The sequence below is a fragment of the Eumetopias jubatus genome, unplaced genomic scaffold, assembly GCF_037043125.1.
Source record: "Eumetopias jubatus isolate StellerSeaLion01/CBP00866 unplaced genomic scaffold, mEumJub1_p1.0 scaffold_17, whole genome shotgun sequence".
Taxonomy (NCBI): Eukaryota; Metazoa; Chordata; class Mammalia; order Carnivora; family Otariidae; genus Eumetopias; species Eumetopias jubatus.
In genome coordinates this window covers 11,195,009-11,207,759 of record NW_028274823.1, presented here as the reverse complement: position 1 = coordinate 11,207,759, position 12,751 = coordinate 11,195,009, and the positions used below count along the sequence as shown (strand labels likewise).

The following is a 12,751-nucleotide window of genomic DNA, read 5'->3' as shown; positions in this document are numbered from 1 at the left end:
GAAAAACTGCTGCACAATTAATTATGAAACAGCTATGAGTTTCCTCTGGAACAGATTGATTTATCCTTTTGCAGTGAGTGAGAAGTTGGAGACAAGGGCCCTTTGGAAAGGGTTTTCTTTCCTTCTCTTTATTGCTTTTAATTTGCTTTCTTTAAGGTATTTCTTCCTCAAAAACTACCTCTTCTCTATAAATTTAGTTCAGATAACTTAATGTCCATTGAACTGAAATCTCTCGTTTCTTTGTAGTTGAAATTGATAAGCTAGGTAGCTCTTTTAGTGTCCCAAGTCTGTTCATTTTTGATGGCATTTATACCAAAGCAAAACCATTTACAGTTTTTATTAAAATATTTTTATTATTTTATCACATTTATTGAGTAAAAACATTTCTCTGCTATGAAGGCTTATAAGTAGTGAAAACTAGGTGCATCGTGTATCTGTTGCTTTTGTTTTCTAGGGAAGTATGGGTAGTATTACCTGCATCGCTTGGAAAGGTGACACATTAGTTCTTGGAGATATGGATGGAAATTTAAATTTTTGGGATTTGAAAGGCAGAGTATCCAGGTATGATTCAAGAATGCAGTATTATTTGGGGCACCTGGGTGTCTAAGTTGGTTAAGTATCTGACTCTTGGTTTCAGCTCAGGTCATGATCTCAGGATCTTGAGATTCAGCCCCTTGTCGGGCTCTGCGCTCAGCGGGGTATCTGCTTCTCTCCCTCTCCCTCTGCCCCTGCTCTTGCTCATTCTCTCTCTCTCTCTAAATAAAATAAAATCTTTTTTTAAAAAATACAGTATTATTTGTTTAAAAAAAAAAGTAACTTCTTGATATGGTTCCATTGGAGGCTTGTGACCTGCTAAGCAGGATCATTAAACATGACCAAGTATAGCTTGGACCCTTGGGTCTCTTGTCGCTGAACTTGGGAGGAAGAGCCTTGAGCCAAGCCCTGGGCCATTCATAGGAGACGCTTATCTGCAGGTGACCCGTGCAGAAGTGTTGCGATGTTATTCCATTGTCCTTAAAGGGCTGACCTTTTCTGTCAGATGGGACCCCTGTCCCAGATAGTAAAGTGGTTCTCACATCACTAGACCTTGTCAAAAGCAGACCTAGAAAGAGTTGTTGGACATAGTTTCCAGTGACAAGGTATTACCCTACTTTATATTGGTGTTTTGTTTTTGTTTGTTTTTCCTCAGAGGAATACCTACACACAGAAGCTGGGTAAGGAAGATTCGTTTTGCTCCTGGTAAAGGAAACCAGAAATTAATAGCAATGTACAATGATGGTGCTGAAGTGTGGGATACTAAAGAGGTAGGCCCAGCTCCATGAGGGAACACTCAAACCAAGCTGCTGGTCATAGGAGCTGTAATTTTTTTCTTCCTTCTGATTTAGAAATGAAGCCTATATAATGGGTTTGTCAAGCTTCTTAAAATGATTTTCTTGCTTTTAATGGTATCACTGTCTTTGGGATCTTCAAAATTCAGTCTGCATGTGGAAGAGAGATTGCCAAAGACTTTTGTTTTAACTTGCACTGGGTCTTCGCCACTGGCGCTGTCTGTGATAAACATCTTCCTTTTCATTCTGAAAATGACCACCAAATTCACTCTTGAAGGTTCAGATGGTGAGCAGTTTAAGAAGTGGAAGAAATGTGACCTTTCGGATATTGGATGTGGACTGGTGTACATCAGATAAAGTGATCTTGGCATCAGATGATGGGTGTATCAGAGTCCTGGAGATGTCTATGAAGTCCACTTGTTTTAGAATGGATGAACAAGAGTTAACCGGTATGGAGCGCCAATGAAAGAAAGGCTCTGTGACACCTTCTTTATTTTGCACAGGCTGCTGTCTTCTGTTTCATTTTAGTCTTACTTTCTAACAATCTGAGTTTAAGGAAATAGATTAACTTCATGCTTGAGTGTTTTACCACTGAGATGCTATACTCTGTAACTGCCGATGTCAGTCATTCTCCAACTCCAGGTTGGCAAGTGCCCCTTCTTTGACCCTTGGAGGAGTGCTTTGTCAAAAGATCAGAGATGTTTACATAAAAATGATTCACTTAGAGTTTAGGAGAACTCAGGGCTGCCTGGGTGGCTCAGTTGGTTCAGCGGCTGCCTTCAGCTCAGGTCATGATCCAAGGGTCCTAGATCGAGCCCCACATTGGGCACCCTGCTCAGTGGGAAGTCTGCTTCTCCTTCTGACCCTCCCCCCCAGCTCATGCACACTCTCTCTTTTTCTCTCAATAAAATCTTTAACCAAAAAAAAAAAAAAAAAAAAAGATTTAGGAGAACTCATCAGAGGACATCAGTCTAGTGGTAAGGTGCCACTGGCTTTTTAATAATGAGCTTTATATCTTTTGCAAACATATATCACCGGGTGTGCCTGGCTGGCTCAGTCAGAAGAGTGTGCAACTCTTCATCTCTGGGTTGTGAGTAGGAGCCCCACGTTGGCCACAGAGGTTACTTAAAGAAAGAAAAGGGTAAGCATATATCATTGAAAAGTCACTCTGGAAAGTGTTCTGAGTGTCATGAATTTAGATGCCTCTCAAAATAAAATAGATGATTGCGCTATTGTTACCTTTTTTGTAAGGTGGTTTTGAGATTGTTTTTTACCAGAATGAGGAACATTTTAGTAACTATAACCTCATATGTGACTTAAAAAAAAAAAGAATGGGATTGTGAATGCACCCATCAGTCAGTTCGAAAGTCAGCTTTCGTCTGATGAAATGCAGTGTTCATCCTTGCCAGATACTTTTGGGTGGAGACAGACATTCTGACCCTCATGGGAGCAAAGCAGGAACCTTCCTGCATTAAGTATTCTCCAGGCATCGCTTTGGTGTGCACGCCGGGCTGCTTACAATTTCAGAAGAGACTTGTTGAGTCACTGGGTTCCAGCATAGGGCAGGCCGCTCTGGGAACTGCTGGACCTTTGTAGGGTCAGCCTTTGGCACCGTCAGAGGCGGTCACGTTTTGAAAACCAGTGCTTTCACCTTGTGTTCGTGATCGAGGCACTTCCTAGTTGCTGCCGATGCTGACTGGGCCCCCTTGAAGTTGTGCTAGGTGTGCATTTGTTTTCTTCGCTGCCCCAGCCCTGCCAGTGGCTTCAGTACCGCCGCTTCCCCTCCGTGTGACCCTGACCGCCCTGTGCTGGAGCCCGAAGCTGTGCAGCGCTTTCCCGCATCTGTGCCCGGGGTGCTTGCTCACTCTGCACAGGTGGCAGCATCTCCTTCCTTCCGAGGCAAACTTCGTTATTAAGGAAGTGGAGGGAACTTCAGGGCTGGTTTTCCTTTTAGTTCAGCTACTGGTTCGAGGTTAAAGAGGTTTGCGAATGTAATCAAAATGTTTGGAAAGCTTTTCTAGCCTCCTTTAATTTAAAATTTGAATCTACCAAAGCCAGGGTAGCTTTTTCTTAAAGTGACTATGGAATTGGAGCCCATGATTAACACCATACTTGAACATCTGACCTGCAGACAGATTGTAGATTACATTTTCTTTTCAAGTTTTCAAGAAAAAAAAAGTCATTCCTACCCAGTCTGTAGTGCTACAGCCTCAGCCAGAAAGGGAAAATTTTTGAAATAGTAACAGGGAAGTTCAATATTAACCTTTAAAGTCAACAACATTCAATACATGTTAAAGAATAAAAATGGTGGTGTGAGTAACTATGGACTTAGCAAAAAGATGTCTATGTGTTTATCTCCAGTTACATGCTGACTTGGTCTTAGAAAAATATGTTTGATATATTTTTATTCTGGGGAATTAGAAATAGAGTTTGGACTTATTGATATGGGATAAAAATCATTTTAGGTCATATGCAGTGATATATTTAATAAATTTCCTTTAATTCTCCTTAATAACAAGTAGAGAATATCCTAAAATACTGGTTCAAATCTGTCAGTTTTCTTAGAACAGCTTAGATGGCCCCCTTCCTTCCCCTCCGCCCCCATGTTTGCATTTATCTCAGCCCTCCCCACCTCAGTAAAGGGGAAGTTCAGACACATGTAGAAGAAGAGGAACTCTGTTTTTGAGTTGGAGAACCCTTCTTGTCTGGTGCCTTATTTATCAGGGTCATAAAACAGCATAAGAAAAGCATAATATGTTTTTTAGCAGCCTCTAGAAGGAGTCCAAGAGGGTGAGACTTGTTTAATAGCATTCCAGTTTATTGCAGTTTCCACATACTTTACATAGTATCCACAGGGTGTTCGAGACTGTCCAGTCCAACTTCCTCACAGCTGCTCGGGCCAGTGCCAAACAACACGTTTTTCGTAAGGGAGCACTCATAGAAAGAAGCTTTCTATAATCAGATTTATACACAGAACTTGCCTCTTATCTGCCTCTGCTTTCTACTCATTTCCAGTGGTTTTCATCTGGGCTATTTGGAAATGTGTCAGGAGGTGCAGGTGTGTTTGGGGGCATCTGGGGGGTTACTAAACAGCATGCAGTGCTGAGAACAACCTGGACAATGAATAATGGTGTTGCCCAAAATGTCAGTCATGTCCCTTGTCTCCCTTCCCCCGCTCCCCCATTGCATCACAGTGATGAAATCACCCAAGCAGGGTCCTCTCCTTCCCTGACTGCCTGCTCACCCTGCTGTGGGCCACCAGGTGAGGGAGGAGCAGTTTTCCTACTGTTCTTGGCTCTTGGGTTCCTGATTTCCTGCATTGCTGTCATATAGGCAGCCAGCCGTCTGGGCGTGTTTCTGTTTAACACCTCAGACAGCTGTAGCCCAGAGTAAGCAGAACAAGTGTGAGAGAAGGAACAGTGATGCCAGCTGCCTTTCCATTCTAATTGTAATTTTCAGAAGTGAATGAGCTCTTGTAGGTGAGTTTCTTCAGCTGGGAGACGATCACCTATTACTTTTTCATGGTTGATCTTTGCCTTTGAGAAGAAGGATCTGAATTCATTTGAAGGTAGGAGGGAATAGAGTTCACTTTCAGTTTGTTCCTGTTCATTGGGATGCTATCAACAATGTTTGGTTTTGGAGAAATAAAAACATTTGTTTTTAAAAATCAAACATACAGAAACTAGCATTTAGAGGCTTCCACTGCCAAATCTGGGGCAGTCTGAGCATCGTAAAGAATAACAGTTGTATTGGTATCAGTGTTGGACTTTTTTTTTTTAAATCCATTATTCCATAGTAATATTCACAGAGAAAGAGGAAGGGGCCTGGGCAGGAAGGGAAAGCTCACGTTTACAGAAGAATGCCTATTGATAAATGTAGACAGAGTGATAGAATTAGAAAATCACCAATTCCAATTCCTAATGTAACAGTTGATTCAAGCCAGGATCATTAGTGGGTGTCAGATCACTGGGTGGAAGGGTGTTGGGAAATAGGAAATTCGGTCTCACAGTATCTTGCCATAATTGTGAAGGGGAGAAAGGTGCCCTGACTAAGGAGAGAGCCCGTGAGTTCACCTTAACTAGATAATCAGATACAGTGTTACCAGGAGGCCAACTAACATGCTCCCTCTGGTGGGATGCAGTAGGAAGTACGCAACATCCCCTCTGTCATGTTCTTGCCCAAAATGTTTAGCCTGAGTCTGAATGCTCAATGGAGATCATTTCCTAGGACGTTGAACAGACCAGGACTTTTCAAAAATGAAACGGTTGTGTAAGACCAAAGACAAAAAGGTGAGCGGACTGTTCTAGATTGAGGGAGACTGAGGAGACATGAGAAGCCAGTGCAGGCAGAATATAGCTATCAGGATAGGGAGGTAACAGAGGACCTCTGAATACGGACCGCGGTTTAAGTGATTGTAATGAATCAATATTAAACCTCTTGGGTGCAAACAAAAACTAATATTAAAAATATTTCTGACCATTTTCTGACTCTGAAATTGGAAAGTCCACATAAGATATTTTATCTATGATTTAATACTTAGCTAACTACATAGAATGACGTTTCCTAAAGCAGTACTGTCTAACAGAAATGTAATGTGAGCCACATATGTTTACATTTTCTGGTACCCACTATAAAAAAGTGAAAAACAGATGAAATTAATCTTAATAAAAATTTTATTTAGGGGCGCCTGGCTGGCTCAGTTTGTTAAGTGTCTGCCTTTGGCTCAGGTCATGATTCCAGGGTCCTGGGATGGAGCCCCACGTCGGGCTCCCTGCTCAGCGGGAAGCCTGCTTCTCCCTCTCCCACTCCCCCTGCTTGTTCTCTCGCTCTGTCTCTCTGTCAAATAAATAAAATCTTTAAAAAAAATTTTTATTTAACCCAGTATATCTAGAGTTTTATCATTTCAACATATAGTCAGTATTAAGAATTACTAATGAGATATTCACAGTTTTGCATGCTCAGTTTTCAAAATCCAGGGTGTGTTTAATATCAGAACACGGATCATGGGGTGCCTGAGTGGCTCAGTTGTTAGGCGGCTCCTTCGGCTCGGATCCTGGGATTGAGCCTTGCGTTGGGCTCCCTGCTCGGCGGGGAGCCTGCTTCTCCTTCTCCCTCTGCCTGCCGCTTTCCCTGCCTGTGCTCTCTCTCTCTGTCAAATAAATAAAATCTTAAAAAAAAAAAACACAAAAACATGGATCAATTTAGGGGACACATTTTCAGCAGAAATATTTAAGCTGTATTTAGATTTTATAAAACCGACAACTGAAAAAGTAGTTATGTATTGCTGAGTAGACATAAAAGTTATCCAATGACTGAATCAAGTATTTTTAAGTTAGTTAAAATTAATTAAAGTCAATTAGTTAAAATTAATTAAGTCCTAAAGAACTCTTACCAGATTGAGTGTCTGACCGAATGGGGCTATCTATGTAAGGTAGCCACAGCACAGCTGCCTGGGCACTGGGACCTTTGGGTCTCCTGCTTCCTTGCATTAGAACATATTGAAAAAGAAGCAAATCTTGTTTATTGTGTCCTAAGTAAGCCCACTGCTGCATGTAGAGGATACTAGGGCCCATAGTCTAGGGAGATAAGAGCTGCCCTTATAAGTGAGACCTGAGGATACCTTTGATCAGAGGTGACCTGATCCCTCTAGTAACAAGCTCAAGGTTGATGGGCTGTGTTAGCTGAATAGTCTCAGAAAAGCAAAGATAACAAATGGTATAAGATGATACAGGTAAAAATAAAGAGCTTTATTAATATCTGTTGAGTCATTGCATTGAACCTTTTATTCACATAGGATCAGTGTTTTTATACCATACAGGACACTTAAATTTTAAAAAGGGGAAGAAAGAGCTATTAATCAGTTTGAATGAAGAGAATCTCTCCACTCTTAGCCCGTTTGTCTTTAAGCACTGATGACACTGAATACACTCAGTTGCCACCAGATTTATACTTTGTTCTCTGTTGACTTCTCTGTAAACTATAGCTGAAGCTTCACAGTAAAACTATAAAATTCTATTTTATTAAAAGAAAGAACTTAATTTTTTTATTTTTATCTAGAGCCTGTGTGGTGCCCCTATCTCCTTGTTCCAAGGGCCTCCCTTGCCTTGAAAGCTTTCTTATTACACCAGCCGTGGAATGGACAGTATTCTTTGGACATTTCTCAGGTGTAAGTTTTTACCATTTTTTTTCCTTTCTTAATTTGCTTGGGGTTAAAGGGCACCCATGAAAACCAGCAGGAGCCTGTACTTTGGGATTTAAAAGGATTGGAACCGTAAAAACAAGCTGAGGCAGAGACAGCAGACACACTGAAAGAATCCTTCATCTGCCTCTCTGGGGCCTTTGGGAGTGGGTGGGCATGGGGAGCTCGGGTACGTGAGGTACTCTCGGCGGCTGTGGTCTGAACGTGGGAAATGGCATGGTGAGTGTGAAGAGGGCCAATTAGGCTGAGAGGAATTTGAGGCCAGGCTTCAAATTCTTTTTAAAAGCAGTACAAGGGGTGTCTGGATGGCTCAGTCAGTTAAGGGACCAGCTCTTGATTTCAGCTCAGGTCATGATCTCAGGGTCCTGGGATGGAGCGCCATATGAGGCTCCACGGAGTCTGCTTGTCCCTCTACCTGTGCTCCTCCTCCCGTGCTTGCTCGCTCGCTCGTTCTCTCTCAAATAAGTAAAATCTTTTAAAATGGCAAGAATGAGCTTATTGCAGAGATATTTCCTGTTTTATGAATCTCACTGCCTCATTACAAAAATACATTCGCAGTAACTATTATTAGTTAATAATAGTTATTAGTTAAACCCACTAGTGTTACTGAACTTATGCCATGTGGAGAGCGCACAGATAGGCATGGGTTAGGGGAATACAAAAAATAGTGTTGATGAGGTATCTGTTTTCCAAGAAGTATCTACTTGGGGGAAATGTCCATTTTGCAGAGGAGAAAGAACAAACCCCTTTTGTCATTGTTAGGTTTCTTATTAACATGAATCTAAGCATGATAGTTTTTAGAGCCCACTGATAAATTTTCTGGTTTCTTGAAAGCCAGAGAGACGTTCTTTACTCATTTGTTTGTTTTAACTAAATAAGATAAAAGCAGACATCAAAGGTGGTTGGTGGGTTCTTGAGTAGTTGCTGTTTGGTCTATAACTAGCTTTTTAAACCAGGGACTGCAAAGAGGTTATTTCTATATTGGTACAACTTTTTTTCTGGTGAAGAAATGCATGATTGTAAGTGAAGAGAGAATGAGCTTATTCAAAATCTTTTTTGTACAGTGATTATCCAGAAAATGAAGAAATAAAGAATCTCCTTCAAGAGCAGCTGAATTCATTGTCAAAGTAAGCACCCCAGCTATGTTTTAATAGAGGATACGACTATGAGAAAGAAAATATAATCATTTAGGCTTTTTGAAGTTAAAGTAAGTTGTGTTTTAGAAAATGTTAGTAGCACAAGGAGAGACCATTCTATTCAGAGGCTTATTTCCCTCGAGAATCTTTGTGTTGTAGAAAACATAGATATTTAAAAGTTATGGTGACAGCATCTACCTTCACCAAGATCCTAAGTGTTAGATGGCTGTGGTCCCATGTCAGGGCAGGACTGGAGGCTGTGGTGTGAGCATCCTCGTACCTCAGCCTGCCTCTACCAAAGATGCCCCACGAAGCCTCAAGTTAGAGGCCATGCACAGCGTGGTTCTTCGGTGGCAGCTGACTTTTCTAAAATAAGTTCTCTGTGTCAGGTGCTGTGTGTGCACAATTCTAAGAAATTAACATGTTCCCTAGAGCCAAGAGCATTTAAAAGTACATATTGGGAATAATATTGCAAAGGAAGTAGAAAAATATGGGTCCATGAGTTCTTGGTAAATTAGAATACATTTTTTGCAGTCTTAGAATCTGTCACATGTAATCATAATATTTAATGAATTTACCATGTTTTATTGATGCCAAATTTAAAATAATTATTGTTTTCTGTACCCAAAGTTAACATTTGTTGTTTAAGTGGAGAAGATTTAAAGAGCATCTTTCCGCCCCCGATTTATGAATATTCTGTATGTGGCTGTTTTAGGAATATCAATTTATAAAAATATGCCTTTCTTCCTTAAATATTTTATTTTTTGGAATAGTTTCTGAATCTGTCTCTTCTAAAGTATATACTGTTTCTGATGAGTAGCAAAATCATTTCCAACAGTGACATTCTTGTTCCTATAGTTAGGCAGCTATTCATGTTTTCAAAACCATGAGTTGAACTATTGCAAGACTGTAAGCCAGAATCAGAGCCTCACCCCCTGTACCAGTTCTCTAGGCCTAGACACACTGTACGCCTTTTAAAGTATTTGTCATTTCAGGGTCATGGCAAAGTAACCTCCTTTGTCAGTTCTAAGCATAGTAACTAGTTCAAAAAGAACAAAATATTTCAGAAATAGTAAAACTCTAAGTAGATTAACAATTTTGAGTAGATTTCCCCTTTCAAGAGTATATTGGCCTGTATCCTTTATTGTTTGATTAAAAAATTTGGCTTGCCTTTGTCTGGATTCCTGTTTGCAGTGACATCAAGAAACTCTTGCTCGACCCAGAATTCACTCTCCTGCAGAGATGCCTGCTTGTTTCAAGGTAACAGAGTTCTGTGTAAGAGACAGAGAATTTCAGATGAACTCATTTCTCTTATTGAGTGTTTTTAGTTAAGACCAAACAAATCCTTTTAGATTTTAGAACAACATATCAGTTCATCCTTTAGATTTGCTTTACAGTTAATTTTGAAACTAGTAATACAAATAGGAAAAAAAATTTTTGAATATGAGATCTAGGCCTTCTCTACTGAAAAGGCTGCCTCCTACAGACAGCTTTTTAAAATTTGTGTTTTAAAATATCAGCTACAAAGGGCATATCCTTATTTACACCAATAAGTTATATTTAGAAGCAAAAATCTGTACTTCCTCACCAGACAGTAGTGTTGTCACTTACAACAAAGACATTTCCGTCCATTCCCCAGAGAATAAATTGCAGTTATTTCCATACCTTATTTAGCCAGTTTTCCCAGAGGAACTTCTTCCTTAGTGTGAAGCTCTGGTCCAGATTGAAAGGTGTGTGTGCTGATGACAAAGCGGGTAAATCATTGCGCAGGCCTTGGAACCATTGTGTTGCTCTTAACACAGCACAGAGGGGGTTTGGGTGTGAAGGGGCTGTGCTCTCAGGTGCCTGGATTGTCTAAGACCCAGTAACAGGGCTATAGAATGGCCTGCTTCCTCCGTCACCCTGCCAGGCACAGGCCAGTGTCCCAGATGGTCTTTCATGTGACAGTGCTGTGCTCCTGGTCCTTGAGGTTTCTGTGGGGAGCCCTTGTCCACACCCAAGTCTGCTGTGTGCGCTCAGTGGGACTTTGGTGTCACCCTTCTCAGGCTTTACGGCGATGAGTCAGAGCTGCACTTCTGGACCGTTGCTGCCCACTACCTGCACAGCTTGTCCCAGGAAAAGCTAGCAGGCACCCCAGCCTCTAAAGAAACCATGCCTCGGGACAAAGTGAACAACCCGCTGGATATATGTTATGATATACTCTGTGAAAATGCCTATTTTCAGGTATTATATTTCATATATTAAACTCTTTAAAGCTCCCATCTTGGGGCACCTGGGTGGCTCAGTCGTTAAGCATCTGCCTTCAGCTCAGGTCATGATCCCAGGGTCCTGGGATCGAGCCCCACATTGGGCTCCCTGCTTGGTGGGAAGCCTGCTTCACCCTCTCCCACTCCCCCTGCTTGTGTTCCCTCTCTGTCAAATAAATAAAATCTTAAAAAAAAATAAATAAATAAATAAAATAAAGCTCCCATCTTGATGACTTATGTCTTTATAAGTATCTTAAATTTGGGAAACTTTCCAGCTAAGTGAAGGTCCACATAACAGAAATGAGTCCATTGGCACCTCTGCATAAAAAAGGCCTGACTCGGGACTTGAAAAGCTCATAAACGCTTATCAAGTTTTTTAATACACATTAGAATTTTACTATTCTTTATTTTTTTGTCTTAAAATTGTTAACTTAGAAGGTTCATTTTTATTCCCTCATTTTCTATAAATAACAAATATTTCTTTCATTCGGTTTGAATTTTTGTATAAAAAGGTACTTTCACAGTCTTTTCACAGCAGGAGAGTACTTCGGTACGTGGAGGGCCGGCTTCTGCAAGTGGGCAAACTCGCACAGAAATGAGAATTCATTTCAATGTTTTTTCTAATCAAAATCTCTTTTTTTTTTAAAGATTTTATTTATTTATTTGAGAGAGAGAGAATGAGAGATAGAGAGCACGAGAGGGAAGAGGGTCAGAGGGAGAAGCAGACTCCCCGCTGAACAGGGAGCCCGATGTGGGACTCGATCCCAGGACTCCAGGATCATGACCTGAGCCGAAGGCAGTCGCCCAACCAACTGAGCCACCCAGGCGCCCTCTAATCAAATTCTTATTACATTGTTGGATTTCTGTGAAGTTGATTATCTAATAACCTCAGAAATCAAAATAATCTTTATAAAAGGATTTTATTAAATATAGTAAATTTTAACTCAAGTCTTAAAATCCGGACTCAATTTTCTCCTCTTTTTTTTTCTACTCTAGAAATTTCAGCTGGAAAGGGTTAATCTACAGGAAGTAAAGCGGTCAACTTATGATCATACAAGGAAATGTACAGACCAGCTACTTCTCTTGGGTCAAGTATGTCAATTTTTACAACTCTTTTCATGTTTCACAGAGTTGCTAGTTGATTTAGTATTTCAGAGCATCATGTAGATCATGTGCGCGCGCACACACATACACAGATGGATGGGTAGATCATAGTATTTCCCTGAAAGTATACATGTAAATTTAGGCTTTATTTCAAAATAAGACGAACAGACCTCGTGAGAAAGCAAAAATCTATAGTTGACTAGCTTGGAATTTTGGCTTATGTAATGTCAAGTGAGACCTGACTGGTTTGGTTTGGTTTGGTGTCTCTGAATTGACTGATGCAAAACTAGAGTAAGCAGTTTCTTGAGCATCTGTGTAAACCAGACTGTGGTTTTACCTTTGTCCCAAGGAAGCGGGAGGACACTGTTCAAAGCATTGGCAAGCAAGTTTTGAAAGTGAAAGTCTTGTCTAAGCTGTAACTTCAGTGTTTCAAATTATGAGTTCAATAAGATTATGTTGGAAGAAAATGGTCTCATAATTAGAAGAACTGTTCCTCTCATTAGACAGACAGAGCTGTGCAGTTGCTATTGGAAACAAGTGCGGATAACCAGCATTACTACTGCGACTCCCTGAAAGCCTGTTTGGTCACAACTGTCACCTCCTCAGGTCCCTCCCAGAGCACCATTAAGCTGGTGGCAACTAACATGATCGCCAATGGCAAACTGGCAGGTAAGGCGTGCTTTGTGGGTGCATTGGTCGGTCCTCTGGAAAATCAGGCCCCTTCCCTGCAAAGCATTT

At 40.8% G+C, this 12,751-nt stretch overlaps 1 protein-coding gene across 1 annotated transcript in view; it reads left to right on the top strand.

Moving 5' to 3' along the window:
• The window catches only part of WDR11 (WD repeat domain 11), a 56,610-nt gene that overhangs the window by 39,546 nt on the left and 4,313 nt on the right, over positions 1-12,751 (top strand). Inside the window, exons 17-25 of the mRNA XM_088020225.1 lie at positions 455-561; positions 1,190-1,304; positions 1,606-1,777; positions 7,386-7,494; positions 8,592-8,654; positions 9,858-9,923; positions 10,709-10,886; positions 11,906-12,001; positions 12,517-12,682. Of these exons, the coding sequence (XP_087876351.1) occupies positions 455-561; positions 1,190-1,304; positions 1,606-1,777; positions 7,386-7,494; positions 8,592-8,654; positions 9,858-9,923; positions 10,709-10,886; positions 11,906-12,001; positions 12,517-12,682 (1,072 nt within the window). The remainder of the gene's footprint in view (positions 1-454; positions 562-1,189; positions 1,305-1,605; positions 1,778-7,385; positions 7,495-8,591; positions 8,655-9,857; positions 9,924-10,708; positions 10,887-11,905; positions 12,002-12,516; positions 12,683-12,751) is intronic.